Source organism: Erpetoichthys calabaricus, chromosome 1 (assembly GCF_900747795.2).
Source record: "Erpetoichthys calabaricus chromosome 1, fErpCal1.3, whole genome shotgun sequence".
Classification (NCBI taxonomy): domain Eukaryota; kingdom Metazoa; phylum Chordata; class Cladistia; order Polypteriformes; family Polypteridae; genus Erpetoichthys; species Erpetoichthys calabaricus.
This window is the reverse complement of record NC_041394.2, coordinates 156,021,233-156,045,438: the sequence shown is the minus strand read 5'-3', so window position 1 is coordinate 156,045,438 and position 24,206 is coordinate 156,021,233. Positions and strand designations below refer to the sequence as shown.

The 24,206-nt window shown below is 37.8% G+C and overlaps 1 protein-coding gene across 9 annotated transcripts in view; it reads left to right on the top strand.

Moving 5' to 3' along the window:
• The first annotated feature begins 503 nt into the window (after positions 1 to 503).
• Positions 504 to 24,206, top strand: part of wnk1b (WNK lysine deficient protein kinase 1b) — a 293,364-nt gene continuing 269,661 nt past the window's right edge. For 6 of the 9 annotated variants that reach the window (XM_051920244.1, XM_051920239.1, XM_051920235.1 and 3 more), the window contains exons 1-2: positions 505 to 1,746; positions 3,606 to 4,780. In XM_051920244.1, the coding sequence (XP_051776204.1) occupies positions 3,980 to 4,780 (801 nt within the window). In that variant the 5' untranslated portion in view covers positions 505 to 1,746; positions 3,606 to 3,979. Of the gene's footprint in view, positions 1,747 to 3,605; positions 4,781 to 24,206 lie in introns of all 9 variants that reach the window. The other 3 variants (XM_051920259.1, XM_051920255.1, XM_051920252.1) reach the window with 2 other exon arrangements.

Sequence of the window (24,206 nt, the reverse complement as noted above, 5' to 3'; positions counted from 1 at the left end):
AAGCATGAAACTTGTTATTTTAATTCACTTTTACCCTTTGAACCAAGTTTTACTTTATCTATAACAGTGTTTTTGTTAGTGAAATTTAAAAAGTTGACAGAAGTTTTACTTATACTTCATGCACAATGTAATCTTCATTGCTACATATTACTGACGTTTCTAATTAACAAGTGCACAATTACTAATAGGATGAAGTAAATCTTAATTTGAGAACATTATTTTAAAGTGCACAAATATTAAGAAATACAAAGCTGATTTTACTAGTTAGCACATGTAGCCTTTTCAGTTAAGGCCTCACCCGTAGCCGTACTCACTTCCTTAAAACCGCTAAGTCCCTTTTGGTATCTCCGCGGCACCGCGCTTCTTTTGGAAATGACTCACGGGAGTTGTAGGAGGTACCAAATTAACAAGTAGAAAGTATCGTGATTGAAAGCATAGAAAGACTACATATCCTATAACCCACCGGTTCGCGCAGCCGCAGAAAGAGCTGTTAGCCTCGCGTCAGGATGGAGGAGAGTTTTAGTTCAAGTCGCCATTTAGTACTGGAAGCTAAGCGAAAAATAAGCGAGTTGAGGTCTTTCTTCCATTATAAGTGAATGTGGCGATTTAATTTACGTAAGAGCGTAATTTCCAGGCATTTTTCATTCATATTGAAATATTTATTGCAATAAGTTGCTTCCAGTGCATTGGACGAAAACGTAAACTCGTATTGTACAATAGATTATATTAAGTGTATTATATATTATACTGTTAATTTTTTGTTAGTTATTTCGAGTCGTTGCTTGCAACCTTGTGAATACATTTGAGTGGACATCGTATTGCTTCGACACTAGCAGGGGCAACCGGAGATCGTGTCTTAGCTGTCAATTTATTTTTTTGTTTTTTTTCCTCTTCAAAATATGGAAGCGCATGTTTTAATTTGACGAAGGGGTGGAGGGGTTTCCCCCTTCTCCCGAATTCAAAAGTGAAAACCTTGGAGTTTATTTTGTAAACCCTGTTCTCCACCCCAACCCAGATTATCCTTCGTACGTGCTCATAGTTTACCTTAAGACCCAGGAAAGGACCCGATCCGCCCAACCAGGCCCAGAAAGAAGGCCTCGGGATTCAGGAAGAAGACGACAAAAGCGCAACTTTTTTTCGAGATGAATGGTATGGATATCGTTTAATAACACCAACGGTTGACAAGCTTCAGGCGTCGTGGACTGGCACGCCTGTCCATTCCCTGCAATGACTGAATCGCAGACTTACAAGATATTCCATTTTCGATCAGAGACAAAGCAGAATCGCCTGGCCGGTTACAGTTGTCTGCATCGGACCTCCAAATGTTAGGATGATGTGATTATCTTTGGACTTAAAAATAATCTGCACAAAGTTCGGTTTACTAATTTGAGGTGTTTGTGCAAACGGACAATCGGTAATGTTTGCTTATTTTGCAATGTTACGTACTTGGGACTGAGTGGAATAAAGCGGTTCGATTGTGGATCAATTCAGACGAACGACAACTTCGTAACATATTTTTTTTCCATTTCGTTATTCGATGTGTTTGTGGATATGATTTTGAAAGGCTTGGATTTCTTAGTGAACTGCATAATGGGGATACTCATTTCAGTGTCACTGAAAGAGTAGCCTGCACCAAGTACAACTTTTCTCTGTTATTCTTGGTACTGATAATGGGGAAGATTCCGGTGAACGTTGGATGTCATCCAGATTGAATCCTTGGTCTCATGGAGGATGCCAAATTGAAAAGTATGAATTTTTTTTGTTAATATTTTTTGTTATGGTAGTGTGCGTAGGTTAAAATATTACGTGGGGGTGGGGATAACAGCAAAATAATTTCGCCGCGTGGTTTGATTGGGGGTGGGGTCGGTTTACTTGCAGACTGTCCCAGAGCTGTAAGTAACTAGTGCAGTCGGTTTTATATATTTACTTAACAAAAGCTTTGCTTTATTCTTATTTTTATTTCTTTTGAGGTGTTTTTTTTGAGTCCGGGCTTGGGGAAATTCAGTCTGATAGAATTACAGCATGTGTCCCTTCATCATATTATTATGATGGAAAGAATTGTACGGTTTTATAGTAACTGTTTTGTGAGCACAGTGTTTACCTAGTAGATCGGCTTTATTCCTGATATTTTTGCAACACAGTGAGTTACCATGTGTCATCAGTTTAACGTTTGTCAGGATAACTGCTTTGAGCAGAGTATGGGAGAAAAAATAGGCCAGACTGCCGGATGAGGCGGGCACGTAACATCCACAAAGCGACAGGAAGAGTATTGTTATAATAAGGTCGTGATGAGAGGGAAGTTATAACTTTTAAAATGCTTACACATAGATTTATAGGCAGTTTCCAAACCTGCTATTCAAGTCCTCCTTTGTCTTGAACATATCATTCCATACCTCATGGTGTCCAAGCATGTTAATCTTGGTTGAAGGCCTCTCTAGGCTGAGAAAGTTGAGACTTCTTTGGGGGGAGTGCTTAGCTCAGATTACAAAGTTAGCAAATACCGCAGATTTTTTTTGATCGTTCGTCGTTTCAGGTCAAAACTTATAACGGTATAGTTTTGTTGGCATAAACATGAAAAGTAGTATTTATAACCCCTATAACCAAATCCAGAATGTTTTAAAAGTTCCAAAATTGTCAGTCGTTATCTTTTAAAGAGTTAGTTTTACGTCGTTTTTTTTCTCTTCGTTCCAAACATGTCTCGGCATCATTAGTGGGTACGTTCCACGTTTACAGTCATCTAGTGGTTTTAATTATTATTTCAGTTTGAATGATGAAATTAAAATCTGTACTCTGCAATGTATTTTTGTAATTATTGTAAAATAATGATATAAATTCAAATTTTGACTGTACAATTTGACCTTTGACCCTAATATACTTCCGCTTATCATCGTCAAATTACTCTTACGTGAGGTAAATGTGCTTGACCAGTTTGCCTTCCCATCATACCCAGAACAAAATATGGGTAAGCTGGATAAAACGTCCATCTCCTAAGTTAGTTAAGAACATAGTTAAATTCTGTGCTGTGAGTACTGTGCAGTCAATTGCCAAATTGAATTGTCATAATGTGGTAGCTAATTTGTGTGTTTTTATATGGACTGGTGTACTGAATGTTCAGGGATGTTTCCTGTCTTAAAGCCTTTCCCCTGCTGCCCAGAACACAAAATGAATGAAGAAATGATCCCAGTGTTAATCAATTTCAGAAGAACACCATGATCTTGCTATGTATGCAGGATCATTGTCCAATTTGTATTTCATAAGGCATGTTGAATAGCTCACTCAAGAGTAATTCACGATTTTTTTTCATCTTGTGGTTATGAAAGTTTAGAACACTTTTTACCATTCATTCTCAATTTCACAAGGATAAACTGATTTTACTCAAGTTTAGTTTTTGAAGAAATTATTAACTATTAAAAGTATTTTTTATTCATATCCAACCTCTGTAAAGCAGCATGGTCTGTGACTATAAAATTGCAATTAAAGTGGATCATCTGTTTTTTTGCATTACTGTAATATGCTAAATTGTGTAAATGCAGTCTTTGCATTTATAGGGACTAATTTGTATGCATTTACGTAGATAAAATTTATTTCTACATTTTGTTTTTCAGCAAACTCTTCCTCAATGAAGCAAGGTCTGGAATACAAACACATGCTTTCTGTGCAGAATATGAAGCTAGTACGTCCATGTTGACACACATATATATATATATATATATATATATTTGTAATTGCTTATTGAGAGCTGTCTTTGTTACACGGAAGAATGGATGGATTGGTTTGGATAGTTTACAGTTATCCTAATTTACGGTTACTCTTCTGTAACAGTGTTTTACTCTTGATTATAAAAAGACATCACTGTTCCAGGGATCTTGTCCTATAAGTTGTAATTCCTCCAGCCTTGACTTACAGAATTACTTAAAGGAGACATTGGAAGAAAACTTTACCATTATATTTTTGTAAGGCTTAAAACATAAAAGAAAAAATGTCAGAAAACCAAGACATTGTAACATTTTTGTCTCCCCCGAAGAATGGTACAGGTTCCAGTTCTGATACTTCATTGGGGGACAGGTTGGCAGGTGGTCATTTTAAGGAGAAAGATGAAGAAACTGTCAGAAGACGTAGACATACTATGGATAAGGATAGTAAAACTGCAGAGCATCGCTTCTTTAGACGGAGTGTTATTTGTGACTCTAATGCCACAGCCCTGGATCTGCCGAGCAAATCTTTTTTATTGGCGTCTCCACCTGATTCTGACTCTTATTCATCCTTCCATATGGACACTAGTTTTGGCACCACAATTGTTTTGCCACCTGCAATTGAATTGCCTAACGAGTCACAACTGGGAATATCTACTGATGGTAATGGGCGACTGAAAGAACTGAGACCAGTAGTGCTGGGCATTGGTGACACCAAAATAAAAGAATTATCACCCGTAGTAGGTAGTGAAGTATTTGACTTTGTTGACCAATCTGGAGTGGATGGCATTGTAAGTGGCACCATAGGTCTTGAAAACAATCTAAAGGGGAAGGAGTTTGAAGAAGAAAAGACTGAAACCAGTGTCCAAAGTGAGGAAGATGCTGAGCAGAAGGCAGAGGCAGAGATTCGTGCAGCAGAGAAGAAGCAACAGGAAGAAAATGAGGAAGTGGAGACCAAAGCAGTGGGGACATCTCCTGATGGTCGCTTTCTTAAGTTTGACATTGAGATTGGCAGAGGCTCCTTTAAAACGGTCTACAAGGGCCTGGATACTGAAACAACTGTGGAGGTTGCATGGTGTGAGTTGCAGGTAAACTTTTATTTTACTTAAAATCAAAATGGGTTTGTTCACTTCATCTTTTCCCACTTGGCTATTGATGCTTAGTGTTGCGACTTTACATCTTTTGGTCTAATGTGAAATTCCACAAAATTTTGTGAAACCAGTGTTGACTGAAAAGTCTATGAATAATATACAGATTGTGAGATTTAAGAAGAGAATGAATGCTCAAATTTCCTTCACATGATTGTAATGAGCCTGTAGCTCATTTGTAGAATGACAAGCCCACATGAATTTGCTTGTGGCTGTGATTGTGTAAATTAGAGGAAGTCTAGTTGCTTAGTCATCAGTGGCAGGTTTGACAGGTGTGGTTTATTTTTTTTCATAGCCGAATCTTCTAAACTGTTTCACACATGTATTTACCATGGGCTTTAAATCTAATAGATAAAAATACTTTGTGTGTTTGCTTGTCTGTAGTGGGGTTTAAGCTTTAAAGTAAGTTTGAAGTCTCTCCCAAAACAATGTAGGGATTATCCTATTTTAATTTTAATTTTTTGGTTTTAAAGTATGCTTATGAAATTAAAGGAAACATTGTTTTAAATACTTGTGTAAATCTTTTGGTTAGTATAAGAACTATTAAAAAATGGCTATGTTTTGTTTTTCAGTAGCAAGTTGAATGGAAGAAATTTATTTTTGTGAACTGAAATATAAAAATATACAGAGAGTAGATGCATCATTTCTATGCAAATGGGTGAATTCTTTAGGACAATAAAATACCTTAAATCAAATCTTGCTTAAGCAATTCTACTATTATATTTATTCTAGCTTGTCTATATGTTGTCAGTTTTCTTTTGAGCCTTTTTTCTTTGAGTAGCCTTGCTATTCAGATCTCTGTCTTGTCAAAAGCATATGTTCTGGCAGCAAAAGTAAGTAATGACTGCTAAAACTGGTTTACACAAAAACAGGTTACTTTCTGTCTGCTCCAGGGGATGTTAATAGGAAAGCAGTAGCCAGTTGTGTACCAGTGGCTTAAAGAAACAAGCACACATGTAAATCTAGTTGCAGATCTAAACTGGAAGACTTTTACTAATATAATTTCCAGACTGATAGTAAATAACAAGCTTGGTTAGAGAGTGTGACAATGTATTCTTCAAACTGACTATAAATGACAAACCTGAAAAGGAACTGCTTTTGTAGTCTTGTTAGTTTTTAGCAGCCCCTTCTTGTCTATTATTCATCTGTTGCAGTACAGCAAATGATGTGGCCGCAGTGCATATTGTGCAACATGAAAATATTTACATTTTTATTAATACTGTTTCACATACAGGATCTGTTTATGTTGCATTTTCCAAAATACATGGAATCCTTTGGGAATGTCGTAGTAATCTATGTTGGTCAGTGTATTCATGCTTGTAGTCATGATAGCTAAAACTTCACTTTTTGAAAAGAGAAATCTTTACATTATAAGGGATCTCTGTTTTGAATCTCTAATTTGTGAACATAAAATATTAGTAAATAATTCAGGTATTTATTGATTTTTCTTGTTCTAATCAATGTTGTTGAGTGGTGAAACTTATCCAGGCAGTTTAAGATGCAAACCAGAAGCCAAATATAGCTGGGGTGTCAGGGCAGGACATACTAATTCACCTTCACACAGCTACTTGCACCGGGCCAAGTCACAGCTTTAATTGATAATTTAGGTGATTGATGCTTGTGTGTATCTGTATAAATGTGTATGTTGGCTTTCACTGCATCACAAAAATATGCATATACAAAGTAAGTCATTTAGTTATCTTTTACGTCATACAAATTACAATGAAGTCAAATTTCGATGTATGTGAAGACATAGTCAAGGATGATTTTCAAACAAGTGCTGCTAGCACTAACTAAAATCCAAGTTATATTGAGTACACCCTGCTGCAACTAACGGGACTCAGAGTATGGCTTAAAGTTTAAAGTGGGGCCAGATGCTGGTGATGCACCATCCCAGTCTCGGTTATTCTTACACCTAATGTTAGATTCAGAGACTGTCCTTGGATCAGTAGGTGGAATAGGGCAGAACTGCACCTGCACACATCAGAGGTTGTGCTTTTGTGTCCATGTCCTGTGGTTCACTCAACTACTCGCACATATAAATGTGTTGTCTTGCAGTGTCTTAAGCATCATGGCTCCAAAAAGGTCATGAAATAAGTAGAAATGCCTAACAAAAATCGGAAGAACGTTCCTTTGAATGTAAAACTTGAAGTACAGTAATCCCTCGCTACTTCGCGGTTCACTTTTCGCGGATTCACGACTTCGCGGGTTTTTAAATACAAGTGATTGCCCGCCTATCGCGGAAGTTATGTCCAAGACCCATCAGCAACAGGAGAAAATCCACGATATAGAAGGACCATATAAATAAACATTTTTATAGTTTAAGCCTTAAAATACCCATCCCACATGCTTTAAACACATGTAAACTTATAAAACACACTTTGTTAACACATATGATATGTGGATGTCGGGCTAAGGATATGAGTAACATCTCACTATTATAAAACATTTTAACTTCACGCAAGACAAGACAGTGAGACAGGAAAATTGGTGATGTACAGGCTTAAAATTATTGACACGCAGAGCGACAAGCAGCACAAAGCCAGCACAAAGTCCACTTCTCCTTAGCGTTCATTCAGCTCCCCACCCCCTTGACAATGCGAAGTGGCAGGAGCGTACTGCGCTTCCGGGGAGGGGGGGTTTGAGCGAAGGTGCGTTCAGCTCTCACACACCCACACACACACACACACACACACACACACTCCTCCTTCCGAACGCGCAGAGCGACAAGCAGGCATTTTGGCAGACGCAGCACAAAGTCCATTTCTGCTCAGCGTGAGTTCAGCTGCCCCCCTTCACAAAGCGAGTGCAGACACATTTGACGTCTGATCGCTGCGTGCAGTGTGCAGTGTTGGTCTGAGGTGTTTAAGAATGTAGAAAGTGTTTAAGAGCATAGGAAGTGTTTATAAGAGCGTGGGAAAGGTTAACAAGAGAGTGAGAAAGGTTTATAAGAGTGTGGGAAGGGTTTATAAAGCCTTAAAATATGTATAAATAATAAAATAAATATAGGTCGCTACTTCGCGGATTTTCACCTATCGCGGGGGGCTCTGGAACGTAACCCCCGCGATAGGTGAGGGATTACTGTAATGAAGTGTAGCTACTGTAAATCTTGTTCTTAAACAGTATTTAATGAGGGGAAAATGGCTTATTAGGGTTTTTAAATTAATTCTGCCCTTTTTTATGTACTTTTATGTACTTCGGTTTTACTTGGGGGAAAAAAGGCTAATTTTTGGGTCCAGGGAATGCTTAAAATGTTTCCATTTAAATTAATGGCATTTATATGTTAGCATTATGAAAATGCATTTTATAAAGGGGTTTTCAGGACTACATTAGCATCATAATGCATGGGGAAGCCTGTATAGCCTATAGCTGTAGTTTACTTTATTTGTGCTTGTTTACATAAGGACAACTTAGTGAATTCCAGTACTGATAGCATGCATACATGAATGTTTCCTCTCTGGCAAGAGGGTGCACATACTCAATTGTGATCAGCGTATTTGTAGCCTTTGCCCTTAAGCCTAATTTTGCCACAGTGAGAATAAATGAGTTTGTATAGGGCCCACTGTTCACGAAGCAGCAGGTGACACTAAAGAATTGGTTGCATCAAGAGCTGTGTTCCCTTACCAAAAAAAAAAAAAAAAAAAAAAGAGGAATACAGCATATGTGAAGACACACATGCTGTATTCCTAAGCACATATTTTAACTGAATAAGAATTTGCAAAATATAATTAGTTCAACACCTGACTGCATTTCTTTCTTTTTTTAAATTTTTTGTATTTCTCTACTCATGTATTTGAGTGTACAGCGCAAACTTGAGAATTTTACTATAGCTTTTTCATTGGTGTTTTACTTTGATGTTTAGAAACAACAAATTAACTGTGGTTTGAGTTTTTAAAATTTTTTTATGCATGCAGGATTTGTGCAGATTGTACTTAGCTAATGTCAACGTGATTCAAAAACCTTTCATCTGTCAATGCATAACTGTATGCTTTTCTCTCCCTTGAAGTCTTTGCTGTCTCAAATTATACTGTAAACAGATAACTACAGATTACATTAGTCAGCTGACATTTGGAGGTGATTTTCATTACTTGCTTACCATGCATTTGTTGTCATGATGTCATTTCTGGTTATGTTTTAGTATTTGAAATATACAGTGATGTGCTCTGTTAGTATGGTCAACAACTTTTAAATAGCAATCTAATAGCAGCCTTATTATTGATTTCAGAGTTTAGTTTATAGTTCACATATTTAGTTAAAAAAAATTGTTGACTTGTTTAACATAAATTTAATTCTCTTTCCAGGAATGGAGAGTATGAGGCACTTTGCGGTTGAAGTGTTCAGCATAGGGAATCCATTCCCGGGAATTCAGGAATCCTGCATTTCATTCCCGGGAATTCAGGAATCCTGCATTTCATTCCCGGGAATCCCGGGTGCCCGGGATGACACAGTGCACGGGCATCTCACATGTAAACGGTTTTAGAATGACCAACATTTATTTTTTAATAAAACTACTGCAATATGTTGACACGAATAAAAGACTAACCTTATCTACAAGCAGTTTATGCAGTCATATAAGTACATGTATCTTTAGTTGTGGTAATAAGAGCGTAAAAAGCACAACGTCCTCACAGGTGGCGCAGTGGTAGTGCTGCTGCTTTGCATTAAGGAGACTGTGGAAGATTGTGGGTTCACTTCCCAGTGCCTGCCTGTGTGGATAGCGATTTGAGTACTGAGAAAAGCGCTATATAAATGTAATGAATTATTATTATTTTTATTATTAACGTGTCCAGTGTGTGGTCATCCACGCTAGAGCGCACCTTCATGCAGAGTACGCCAGCCGCTAAGAAAGCACGCTCTGCCTCAACTGAAGTAGGCAGCACAATCATCAGATACTGATACACTTGTTCTAAACAACGCCCGCGCTTACTGTTGCTCTGAAACACTGCCATTTCAGCTTTTACTCATGCGTCCAGTTTCTTGTCATCATTCTGTGATGGCAAGTTTCTTAGCACAGATAATACGGATGCAACAGACTGACGCATTGCAATTTCAAGTTGCTGTTCAAAGCTGTTGTCTGATGAAGTGCAAGCTGCAGCAATGGCGCCACCTTAATTATTTTCAACTATAAATCTGTTATTTCTTGATCGATTTTTACACTTTTACACGCTATATATGCGAGCTTGGCCGTTCCTGTTTTCCCGGGAGTTACAAGAAGTACACAATAAGAATTACGTTTGAAATCACAGTAGCTGTTGTGCTGTTTATTTGGAATTTTGGTTTAAAAGTGTTTTAATATGTTAATATTTGAAATCTTGTAGAGAGCTAGAGTGAGTAACCCTGATTCTTCTATGGTATTTGGTTGATATTTTGAGTTTTGGCTTTTAATCAGTCTATATATTTAATACTAGCCAACCCGCGGCGTACCATACGCTGCATAATCAGGCTGGGTTTTTAATGATTTTTAAGCACAGGGAAAAAATTAACATTTGAAAAATCCGGAGGAGAGGGGAAGGACACCCATTACGCCCCATCCGTCATGCTAGTCTGCTGATTTCTCGTTCAGTAACCTGTGAGTAGTGATGTGGGGGGGGGGTGAAGCCTCGCGAAGCATCAACACGTTTGAAGCAATTGTGTCGGAAATCGTATCGAAGCATCGAAGCATTTAACACTCACTTCTCCAGTGACACCTCCTGGCCATTTTCATTAACGTTACAGAAACTTATGATACACTTGAATGACGTCTGTTAAAACTCGTATTGCTTTTATTTTTTCGCAGCTACAGACTGACTGACAACGAAGAGAAGGGTTCGTCAGCAGCTTCTAGTGTGTGATGTGTAAAAAATATAAATATAACTTCTTTAACTGGCTTGTGGCGCTGTAGTAGTACGGCTGCTTTGCAGTAAGGAGACAGTGGAAGATTGTGGGTTGGCTTCCTGGTTCTTCACTGTGTGGATAGCAAATTATCCGCGACAAACAAACTGTTTTACACGCTGGAAACCAACCCGCACGCCGCTTTTTCAATGTTTTTTAAGCAGAGGGAAAAAAATGAACATTTGCAAAATCCGTAACGCTTCTTTCAGTAAGTACAATGCACACTCGTTTAGTTTGTTGGTGACTTTTTGCCAGCTGTCTTTCCTGGTTTGGGCTGTTTTTGCAGTGTTACCGCTTGTGCATATTAAATCTTGAATTCCTTTGAGTAACTAATTAACTAACTAACACCCACCCACTCAGCTTGTGTGAAAAAAATGCGCCCGTTCTTTCATCATTTTGTTGCAGCAATATACATTGTGTTTTCACTCAGCGTGGAGGTGCGCGTTCATCTCGGATTATTACATCCAGCTAATCTGCTACACGACTGCGTTTGAAAAACCGACTTATCCCAGATGAGTTTCACCGGCATTAATGATTAGGAATGTGGTTGGAACAAAACACTGCAGCCACAGGGGTTCAGCAGGACCGAGTTTGGGGAAACACCGGTGAACACTCGTGGCTCTTGCCAACTCACGGCGTATCATATGTCGCATAATTATGTATTGATGGGTGAACACTTTCTGAACGACACAGTTGTCCAAACAGAAGTGGTAGTGTTGCTGCTTTACAGTAAGGAGACTGTGGAAGATTTTTGGTTCGTTTGGGCTGCATTTGCAGTGTTACCGCCTGTGCATATTAAATGTTGAAATCCTTTGAGTAACAAATTAACTAACACCCACCCACACACACACAGCTTGTGTAAAAAAATGCGCCCGTACTTTCATCATTTTGTTGCAGCCTATCAAAGACTTGCTGCCCCCAACTCAAGGTGGCTCAGAGGTCGATGTGTAGCGTACAACAGATGAACATAAATGACGCTGTTTTTTTCGAGGCGTCGCGTCCCAATTAGTGGGCATGGCTCTGCGAGTTGTCGTCGTATCCAATGGTCATAGAGTTGGTGGGCGAGGCTCTTTCCTACTTGTCGGCGGCTTAGTGAATCCACGCCTCTTCCTGCGTGCTTTCATGGGTGTCTTGTTTTGGTGTGCGTGCTTTCATGGGTGTCTTCCCCTTCTGGCATCGACTTTGTGAATTATATATATAGATTGAATATAGAAAAATTGGCAGTTGCAGTTTTGTAGGGTTTTCTGCTAAGTTTATACACATTGCATCTTTATTTAAATACATTCTAAAGAAAGAACATGGTAGCCTAATTGATTTACTATTTTAATTTATATTGTACACTTCTATGATCTGCTTCCATAGATTTAAATCTTATTCCAGTAGAAGGAAGTATAACATAGTTTGCAATGGAGGGTGGGCCCCGATTGCTAGAAGTGTACAGTAATAATTACAAATTTTAATTAGAACAAAGTACTCGGTAGCCTTACTATTTTTCTTCTATGTACAGGCCTAATTGGTGTGAAATTGCATATTGCCACATAAATTACATTATTGTTTCATGTTTGTGTTTGTAAATGTGCGTATACATTTGTGTGTGTGTAAATATATACACACCCATATATATTAGGATCGTTAAAGTATCAAAATATTGATAAGTATCAATTTTAATATTCATGACTAATTTTTCATGGTATCAATTCTACACACTACAAGTTTACTTCCAGTTGCCTTTTGACCATTGGCATGGCTGCAGCTGTAGCCTGTTTCCACCCTCTCTCAGGTGTTAATATAATAGCTACTTCAACAGCATTGGAGCTTTCACCAACACTCTTAACTGAAAAACAGGATAGCCAGAACGGTGTCTGGAAATTATTTGGCTTTGTAGTGCATGGGAACAGAAAAACACAAGATACACACATGCAAGCATTGAAGAAGATTTGCAGCCTGTAAATCTGTAATATGTAAACTGTTGTGTTTGAAGTAGAGGTGTGTTATTTTAATTATTTTTTCATGTGGGCCAGTTTTATTTTGTGGTGTTCATTCACAAGCAGCACTATTTAGCACTAGAGCTAAACAGAGCAACATAGGGTTGTCATGGTACCAAAATTTGAAATTTAATTCCGTATACATTAAAATCGTAACATTGATGAAAACAAATAGAAATTTTAGTTATTAAATTCAAATAATTCAAGCACTGCAATCGTTTGTAGAAGGTAAGAATAAATGTCTTTAATCTGGTCAACAGGGTTTTTTTTAATAACCCTTTTCTTTGATGATATTAAAATGAACATTAAATAAACATTCATGTAAAAAAAAAAAAAAAACACTAATGTGGTCTTTTGTAAGCAGTAGTTCAGAAATGTAACACACTTAAAGGCTTTGCATAAATGCCAAAAGTGCATGTTGCATTTTTGTGTAAACAGACTGTGATGTCTTTGTAACTCGGGTCTTGAAATTAGTTTTTGAAATTGGAGGAATTCTTCCCCTTAAGTTTAACACAAAGGGAAATTTCAGGCTGCTGGGGGAATGAAAGTGTTTTGGGAAGAGAGGTACAGTATTTTTAATGAAGAGATTTACATTTGTGTATTAGCCAAAAACACACTTCCTGAGGAAATATTAAAGTAATTAGAAAGAATAGAGAACAAAAAATAAATGAAAACATTTTATTTCAGCCTAATTCATTCACTCTTTTTCCTGTTAGAGTACAATTTTCTGCAGCTTTAACAGAGTTGAGCAGTCAATATTAGGATGTAAGTTGAAATGCTGTTAATTTCTGTAACACTGTCTCTTTACTCATCCAATATACTGTTTATATGCAGCACCAGATTGTCTTTGTGGGGTTAGCATGATCTCCTTGTACTTCTGTTTTTTTTTTCTGAATTGGAGAAGTGGGTTTGAGAATAACAATAACTATTATTATTTCCCACTGAACATACATGCTTACCATATACTACTGTCAAAACCAAGCAACATTTCTGGACAACTATATGAATTGTGGCATCATAGAGAAAGGCATCCTACAAAGTCCTAATTTTTCTACTTGGATGTCCTTGTCAGAGTTAGACAGGTGGCAGCCTTCTACAGCCGATTTTCATAATGCTCAAGTTATCCTTAGCATTGTTTGTAATCCGTGTGTGTGTGTGTGTGTGTGTGTGTGTGTGTGTGTGTGTGTGTGTGTGTGTGTGTGTCTCACTGATTAAACCTGAATCTGACAAGTAATAAAGGCAGCTTACTGTAAACATGTTAAAGAACTGATGATTGTGTTTCTTTAATTTTCTCAACACAGACACAAATTGGCAGCTGTCCATTTGTCGAGTAAACAAAAATGAACCTGAATGCAAATTCACTAAACAGTCTGTAAGTTTCCTGAATTTCTATATTACTAGCACACAAAAATATACTTAAATCTGTTTTAGTCTTCAGTTTAACAAAGTTTAGTTGAGTTTCAGCCCTATTTGGACAGGAATGGTTTTACAGCAGGACGTGGGGTATAGCAGTTGTTACCAAAGTACTTCTGTAGTTTTAGTCCTGTCAAAATCCCTTGTGTCAGTAAATTTTCACAAACTGTGCCTTCACATTTCAGTAAAAATTATGGAAATGTTCACCTTGTCTGTTAAAAAATGAACCAATGTCATTGGTGTGTGAATCAACATGTCAGTAAATCTGTCCTGTGTGGAATGCGAATGGGACTAAAATTAGTGTTTTTCTGTGTGTGTTGTATAAAGGTACGTGAGGAGGTGGGTGGTCAAGATATCCCCACAGAGGTTCATCAGATCCCAAATGTACATAATTTGTATAGAAAAGGGGCTGGGTGCAGGGCTCCTCCTGTTGAATGTGCAAACAGACACATTGGGCTTATCAGTAGGAGTTATTAATGTACCCTGAACTGACGGTACACCTGCATTTAACTATAAGGAGCAGGAATAAGCTTACACCACTTCCAGGTGTAAAAAGTAATTCCATCCAAGTAATACTTTAAAATACTAGAGGTCTTTTGGTAATTATTAATTTGTACCACTGAACAGTGAATTCACATATTCTGCAGCTGCATGTTCCAGTCAAGAGCAATGGCAACAAGAAGGTGACATCCTGTGCATATGACCTTAACAAATCATAAATAATGAAAATAAAATTTAACTCCTAAGTAACACATTTGGCATAAGTATAAAATTGTTATTTAAAAAAAATGATGTTCACTATTTTTGCAACAAGTAAGAGAGAGTGTTACCAAATATGTGCAGAATATTTGGTCATCAAAATTTAGGGGAATTACTAACTGGGGGGGAAAAAAGGAGATCACAGGGAAGATGGTGTGATGTCCTTCCTCACTTACGCGTCAGCCTTGGGAGTTCCTTACCTCCGCTTAGCTAGTGAATGAGAGAACTACTTAACTGATTTAGATTGGGTTTTTTTTTGTATAATTTGCTTGATGAATGTTCTTGTTGATTTTGGAACTTCTCTCATCGCGCTAAGAATTATTGTTCGCTTGCAGGAGCAATATATTTCTGTAAATCCGAGACACAGGCCACGGGCCGAAGGGAGGGGGGATGTGGGACGTCGGGAGTGGGCCCGCCTCACTGTCCTGTTTCACTACTATGCAGGTGGAGCCGCAGGGGACAGCTAGTATATATGTATATGTGTATGTGTATAATACATATATTAGGCCTGGGAAATTTAACGTGTTTATGTATGTATGTATGTGTTATGTATGTATATACAGTTAGGTCCATAAATATTTCGACAGAGACAACTTTTTTCTAATTTTGGTTCTGTACATTACCACAATGAATTTTAAATGAAACAACTCAGATGCAGTTGAAGTGCAGACTTTCAGCTTTAATTCAGTGGGGTGAACAAAACGATTGCATAAAAATGTGAGGCAACTAAAGCATTTTTTTAACACAATCCCTTCATTTCAGGGGCTCAAAAGTAATTGGACAAATTAAATAACTGGAAATAAAATGTTTACTTCTAAGAACTTCCAGAACTTCAAGCCACTGCAAAGTAAACATGTATCATGATTATGAAGAAATAACTTTTGATTTGAAAAATAACAAATTTATCCTTTAAGTTCTCAGATGTTTATATAGGATTTTGTTGCTGATAATTTTTGTTTTGGATCCACAGGTTGCCAGCCCTGACATAAATATCTGGCCAATATGCAACTTTGCCGAAAATAAAGCTTACAAATGCATTTATGAGATCAGTAGTTGTTGTTTAGCTAGTTTGTGTATTTTGAAGCAGTATCACTTGCAAGTGTACTAAAGTGAAATAAAGGTGTCAACTGTTCATCAGACTAACCAACTGTATTTGTGTCATATTTTACAGAGTGATCAACTATTTTGTCAGTTTTTTTTAGTAAATTACTTACACAGGAATCAGTAAACTCAAATATTACTAAGCTCAAAAAATACTGAACATCATAGCATACATGTGTGCCCTTTGGGGGGGACGTGTAAAGATGATTCGTTAAGTAAGAAGTTACAAACTGATTAATTTTTTTTGCATTGATGATACTGTATAATAGCAACATCCCTTGTTTATGCAGATGCAGTTTTCTTCCTGAAAGCAGGACAAAGTTATTAACAGTTTTGACCCAATGTCAGTGCTTTACTGTCTCTTGTGTACATTGCTTTTCTTCAGCAAATGTAGTAGCGGCCATAAAGTGAACATACCGTCATGAAGATAAAAGAGGTCTTCTTTATGGGCGACACACTGAAAGTCGCTCACAAACAGGTAGATCCTTTTCTAGAATGCCCTGGTCCAAGTTAGTTAATTGGAAATGCAAAATGAGCACTAGTGCATTGTCATCATTTGTATAGCAGGAGTATCCCTAATGCAAAATGGTTGGAACCAGAATTATTTTGGCATATTTGCATGTACTTAAGGATTAGTGATGAGTGAACCATGCAGACTTCACTTCATCATGAGCTTGACAAAATCACAATGTTTGGAAACTTCGCTAAACCCCGTGAAATGCATTGAAGTCGATAAGGGTATAGGAGGAACTGAACAAGTTTTGAGTGGATTATAATGGTGAAATGGTCCTGGAAGACAAAGGAATCATTTGCCAGCTATTCTGGGTAGATTGTTTTGACCAAAAATGATATCTGAGTTTGTGAGGCAGTAGTGCTAAGCACTACACCACTGTGCCTCAAACAACAAAAGATGCAGAGTGAATGAATGCCACAAAATGGAAATAAGTAATTAAAATATAGATTATTGCTCTTAGTGTTCCAGTCTTGGGACGTGCATCGGCCATGCAACAAAGCGGTAGAGTTAGAAAGGCATGTTCAATTTTTTAAAGATATTGCTCCTGGTGCATTTTCCCTTGCTCTTGGTGCATTTTCCCATGAATTTGTGCACATTTTGCACTTTTTTCTTTCATCAAGAAGATAGAAATACCTTGTAAATAGTAATCTTTCATTCTTATTTAATTGTGTCTCTTTCTGACACAAGAATGGAGGCAGATTCATTAAGGCTTGTTTTGAGATTGTAGCTGTACACATGGCAAATTATGCATGCACCATGCGGTGTTGGCTGCCAGCAGACATCAATTGTGTTACACAGAATATTTGGTGGCAGTATTTTTAACTCTCATAACTTTTGTCGACAGGAGGGGTTGAGGGTGAATGTCGACAATAGTCGACATCCAGAGATAGAGGGTGATAGTCAGCTGTTAATGGCGACAAAACTCACTTTCATGTCACAGGCATTCCCTCTGTGCTTGGAGGAATGCTAGACTCATTGACTCGGCGAAATGTGCGTGAGTTGCGAAATGTAAACAAAGGCAAGGTGGCATCGACATGTCACAAGGGAGCGAAGCGAGTGCAGAAAAGAAAACACTCGGCAGACGATGTTTTGCGCATTATCGTGGAGTTGGACTCTGATTTTTCAGAATCAGATTTTATTGACAGTGATCAGGAGATCAAGCAAGAGAGTGAGAAGCCAGCATCAGCTGATCGGACACCAGCCGATGCCGCGCCAGCTGATCCACTGCCAGCTGAGCGCATTTGTGCAGCCGATGCATCTACGGTAAGGTTCGCGTGGGAGGAATACACCTACATTGATCCGTGGGTGCCGAACTGGCTACCGGATTTCACAAGACGGCACGGCTTGCTGTTGGACACGACAGATCACCAGCTGCTGGACTACTTCAGGCTGCTCTCTCCTGATGCTGCTTTTCAGCTACTGTCAGACGAGACAAACAGGTAGGCAGAGAAATTTTTTGAATCGCGGGCTGCGCTTGCATCGCATTCTCGTTTTTCAAAGTGGAAACCCACAACAAAAGACAAGATGAAGGGCGTTGTGGCATTACAAATAGAGATGGGACAGAACTGGTGATATAACTTCAGGGAGCATTGGTCCAAACGTGCTTTGTCCCCTGGTGGCTTTGGACAGGTTATGCAGCGTGATGATAGGTACGTGATGCTGCAAAGTTTTATTCACTTCTGTAATAAACAGAAGCAAATCCCAAGGGTTGAGCCAGGCTTTAACGCCATGCATAAAGTTCAGCCCCTGCTTGACATTGTGGAACCAACATAGAAACAATTTTATCAGCCTGGCCATGATTTGTCTGTGCATGAATCTATGATAAAATAAAAGGGACACCTTTTTTTCTCAAATATAATATGCCAGACAAGCCCACAAAGTATGGCATAAAGGATTTTGTACTGGCAGAAGCAAACACTGGTTTCTGCCTGAAAGTAATTACATATACAGGAAAGTATTTCTTTCAAAGAGAGAGCTGTCCCTTGACAAATCAGGTTGTGCTGGAGCTGCTTCAGGGCTATGAACATTTGGGTCATGTTGTGTACATTTGGACAATTTTTATACATGCCCAGAATTGTTCATGGAGCTACAGAGCAGAGGAATTGGAGCTTGTGGCACAGTGAGGGTGAACAGGAGACACATGGCTTCACAGTTGAAGCCAGACAGGCTGAAGATGAAAAAAGGTGACAATACGGTTTTCATGTGGGCAGAAAACTTGGTGGCAGAGGTATGGCACGATGGCAAACAGGTGACTTGTCTCTCTACAGTACACACTAACAATATATGTGAGAAAGTGCAGCAACAGACAATTGAAAAGTAGGCACCAAAACAACACATACTGTAAGGAGTGCAATGTGGCAATGACTGAAATTGGCTGCTTTGAGCGAGATCAGACTTTGCAGGACTTTGCTGTGTAAAATGTATGTGATATGTATGTGAAATCATATAGTATGCAGGCTCATACAACATGCAAGACACTAACATTTGTCAAAAGTAAATATTTTTTGTTGATTTGATATGTTAAACAATTGCTTTGTGTTCTTTTTTTAAAAAATGTTAGTTTTTGGAAAAAATATTCAGCCCTGGGAGAAAAGAAACAAAAAAAAATTAGCCCTAAAAGAGTTAATATTCTCATTATGGCCATCTCTGTGAATATCGGCAGAGTTTATTTGCAGCCTTTGTCGATTTTCACAAAGCATTTGACTCAGTTGTTCGAGCTGCCCTGTGGGACATCCTGAGGGTTCGCGGGATCTCCTCGCGGCCCAGACTTGAATCCGATTGAACATCTCTGGAGAGATCTTAAAATGGCTGTGCACCGACGCTTCCCATCCAACCTGATGGAGCTTGAGAGGTGCTGCAAAGAGGAATGGGCCAAACTGGCCAAGGATAGGTGTGCCAAGCTTGTGGCATCATATTCAAAAAGACTTGAGGCTGTAATTGCTGCCAAAGGTGCATTGACAAAGTATTGAGCAAAGGCTGTGAAAACTTATGTACATGTGATTTCTCAGTTTTTTTATTTTTAATAAATTTGCAAAAACCTCAAGTAAACTTTTTTCACGTTGTCATTATGGGGTGTTGTGTGTAGAATTCTGAGGAAAAAAATGAATTTAATCCATTTTGGAATAAGGCTGTAACATAACAAAATGTGGAAGAAGTGATGTGCTGTGAATACTTTCCGGATGCACTGTAAGTTATTCACATCCACGTTTTGGTGTACATTTATTTTCACACTTAAACACTTTGCTTGGATTCAAGAGACCCTTGGTATGCCGTCCTATCGGCATTCAAAGTTTCAGAGTTTGGAGCATTTTGAGTTTTGGAATTTCAGATAAGGGATACTCAGCCTGTAATTAGAAGCTACAACAGTACAGTTACTTTCACATCTAGTCTTGTAATGTGACTCCACACATATGTAAGTTCAAGTTGATAGCCAGTTGTATTTGTTACAAAGGACAGTTTAGGCACTTCATCTTCTTTGACAATGGTGTATGATTAGTGCTAACTCAAAACTGAAGTGTTTGACTAAAGGCTATGGTTGTCACTCCATCCTTTTACCTAGCAGTTTTGTTTTTGTTTGCTCAACGTGTGTTTTGATTTTTTAGACTTGACTTTGAGAATGTAGTTTGATATCAGTTGGCACTCATATTTTTACTTTTTTTATTCACTCCCTCCAAAGCCTTTTTTGGAAGTGTTTAAGAAGTATGAATTCTCACTGATAAATAATTTTGCATTTGTGAAGGTGAATCTCCTCTGTACAGCACCAAATTTTAGCATAACTTTCGTACATGTAATAATCATAAATTGAGAATAATTTAGTTCAACACTTGGATGTGCTAAGTTCAATTTTAGTTTCACAATTTGCAATTAATGGCATAGTTTTTCAGTTAATAAAATGAAACACAAATCTAGGACAGCTGGAAGTGAATGATAGGACTACAAAAACTCCGATGTAATGCAAATTTAAGCCTAAGAATGTAAGAGAATTGTCATAGGCACCACCTAAACCTTTAGTCTGCAGTTCACATATTAGTGCTATTACGGTGGGTTGACGTACTCAATTTATTTAAATTTGTTGGTAGATGCTCCATACATCGATTCATTATGTTTTTACCATCTTTCAAGAGGTCAACTGGCAGTTCCTAATATATCTGCAGGTTCTTCATGTAAAATACTGTGGAATTCTATGGGAGAACTTTAAGCTAAAGCCAAAAAATACTGTGTTCTGCATACTCTGTAAATGTGAAATGGCATATCATAGCAATACTACTGTTATGCAGGAGCATCTAAGATGGAACCGTCCAGAGTTTTCTGTGAAGAAACTGCCAAGACAGTGCCATAAGTTCTGATTACTTTTGTTAGTTCTGCATGGTAAATCGCTGCATCTTAGTGATTTATTTTCCTGAGCAATGAACTTCATAAAGGGCCTGTCACCCCAGCAACAATGCATTAGTAGGCTAGTAACAAGATTTTTTTTTTTTTTTTGGTGGAGGAAGCTTATAATTAGTTAAAAAAAAAAAAAAATGTATGGTGTGACAGAAATGGCATATAACACGTTCCTCAACCTTTAAGTATTTGCTTCCCATTTTTTCATAACAGTTTTAATCGCACCCCCCTAATGTTTTTTTGAAACCCTAATAGAATTTATTCCTATATTTTTTGTTGCTGATACACTGCTACAAGTTTAAAATTTCCCTACGAATAGTGAAATTACGCCACATATGGCAACATTCGCGCCCCCTTTTTTTGTTACTTCTGGGGGGGAAGTACTTCTGCGCGCCCCACAGATTGAGAACCACTGGCATATAATAAGCAGGATAGCATATTGTTAGCTAGTGATTATCGTGAGGTTTATGATACATTACTCTCACTCTACAATATATTAGGGGTTTTTTTTTTTGGGTTTTTTTTTTTGCCCAAGTTTTTGTTATATAATCTGAAGTGTTACTTGAATTGATAAATTGTTTTCATATGTTGCTTAAACTGATCTTTGTACTAATGTTGGACTGCTAAACAGATTATATGTTTGTGTTATTGAAATCTGACTCAAACTCCACTGTTACATGATCTTGTGTTTTTGCACTTATGTTGTACTGCTAAGTATATCTGATCTGCAATATCTGATTTACACTGAACTACTTTTATTATCGTACGTTCATTTGTGAACCAATATTTTGATTTGGAAAGATTTTGAGTTTGCATTGCTTTTTGCACTTTATTACACAATACTCTGATATTCTAATAAGTTTTTCGTGTTTGCTTTTTGGTATTTGTTAGGTTTTTAATGGAGTAATCCCAAATTATTATTGTTGACAGGCGAGTTTGTTATATGTTCTGCCACTTTATTCTATTAAAAAGACTGGAAACCGTATGATGGCTTGTTACATGTGCCATTTACTTCTTTCATCTATGTCCCATAATATATTAACCACCCCATAATGTGCATTTAATCCTTTCAGCCTTACATTTAAAGTAACAGATGTCTGTAGCTATTCCCATATACACAGTCTTTAAATAGTACCTGTAGCTCAGTCAGGAACTGTTCCAACAATTCACCAGGTACCTGCACCTTTTCATTAAATTTGTAGCGCATGAATGTTGAGTTTGCTTTTGGCGTTACATAATGTGTTTGTAATTTCTTACTGCCTGAACATTAGCTGTACATGCTATTTGAACTTTCGCCACAAGTTTGGCAAATAGACTGTATCCCAGTCCATTTGAGGTGAAGGATCTCCGGCAACATCCATAACTGTTTAAGTATGTAGTTTTTTACTCTGACACCATGCTATATGTTCTACCACTTTATTCTATTTAGAGGACTTGGAACCACAGGGGGCGGCACGGTGGCGCAGTGGGTAGCGCTGCTGCCTCGCAGTTGGGAGACCTGGGGACCTGGGTTCGCTTCCCGGGCCCTCCCTGCGTGGAGTTTGCATGTTCTCCCCGTGTCTGTGTGGGTTTTTCTCCGGGCGCTCCGGTTTCCTCCCACAGTCCAAAGACATGCTGGTTAGGTGGATTGGCGATTCTAAATTGGCCCTAGTGTGTGCTTGGTGTGTGGGTGTGTTTGTGTGTGTCCTGCGGTGGGTTGGCACCCTGCCCGGGATTGGTTCCTGCCTTGTGCCCTGTGTTGGCTGGGATTGGCTCCAGCAGACCCCCGTGACCCTGTGTTCGGATTCAGCGGGTTGGAAAATGGATGGATGGATGGAACCACAGGATGGCTTGTTACATGTGTTGTATTTACTTCCTTCATCTATATCCCATAATATACATATCATCCCAAAATATGCAGTTAATCCCATCAGCCTTACATTTAAGGTAACTGATGTCTCTGTAGATGCTACAAAAAATTTATTAGATTAGTCGACAAATCAGAAAAAGTCGCTAGACTAAAAGTTTAAAAAAAATGGTTAAGTGCAGCCTTATCAAATATACAGTTGTTTTTAATTTTTTTTTTAATTAACTGTGCAGAATAACTGCTTTCTGCCAGTAAGATACACAAATGCAGCATTAGTGAAGTAAAACTGCTAATACACATGCAGGAAAATCCATGTGATGACGGGGGGTCCTTTTTAAAGTGAGTCTGTAGCCCTAACCAAGCTCTTTTGACTATGATCTGATGAACAGTATTTTTTTTTTTTTTTTTTTTGTAAAATGTAGTCTGAAAAAATTTTGAATAATAAATGCATATGTAGATTTATGTCTGAGTTGATATTTCAAAAACAAAGGCCTCTATGAGCAACATGATGTAGACTTTTTTTTGGTTCATGTAAATTTAATTTACTGTTGTTGCACATGTCTCACAGGGCTGCTGCTTTGGATCCTGAATATCGGTATTTAATATATAGTGATTTGGTTGGCTGATGACTGACTTTTCAGAGGAAAACAAATTTACCTATCTTCTCTGTAGTCCGTGTAGTTGTGACACATACTATGCCTATGAAATCTGCAAGGACAAGTAACGTAAAACCTTGTGCATACTAAAAATCCTGTACCCTTTACATTAGTCTTAAAAATTCTGTTGCTCTTCTTACAGTAATGTTATTGAAGTTGTTAATTGAAGTTCTGTAACATTCTTAGACACACTCAAATGATCAGCCTGTGGTTTAAAAGAGATCAATGCTGCTCTCTTCTTGGGGTTAGCTATTTCCTTTGTAGAGTTCTGTACTTTATGTACTACTTTGTGGTTTGCTAGAATTAAAACGCATAGCGTACAGTTAAGCAAATAATTTTTTATATCTCAAAAGTAGTGTATTTAAATGTTTAAATAGTTAGTTGGTCACTAGAATTCACTTCCTTTTTTACAAGATACTGTAAAATACCAATGGCAGATTAATATTCCCCCCAGGTAATCCAGTTTAATTTTCATGTTTCATATTCATAATCACATAATAAGTAAAAAAAAAAATGTAATACACATGAAACCATATATTAAACATGCAAGTTTATCTAGACAGTATAGTAAAAGCTGTGAGTTTTATTGCTTCAAGTTCAAATGTCCTATTTCACAAACAATAGTCATAATTAACTACTTATCTGATGTAAGAATAAAGCCCAGTGCATAGTTGTGTTATTACTAGTGTGAAGTTCAGCTGAACTATTATACAACCTAACATTCACATATTGTAATCTGGATTATGGTACATTACAAAAAGTGTTTTCATTTTATTTCAGATATAATGTGTTTAACAAGTTAATTTGAGTGTAAACAAGTGTAATGATGTACTGTAGG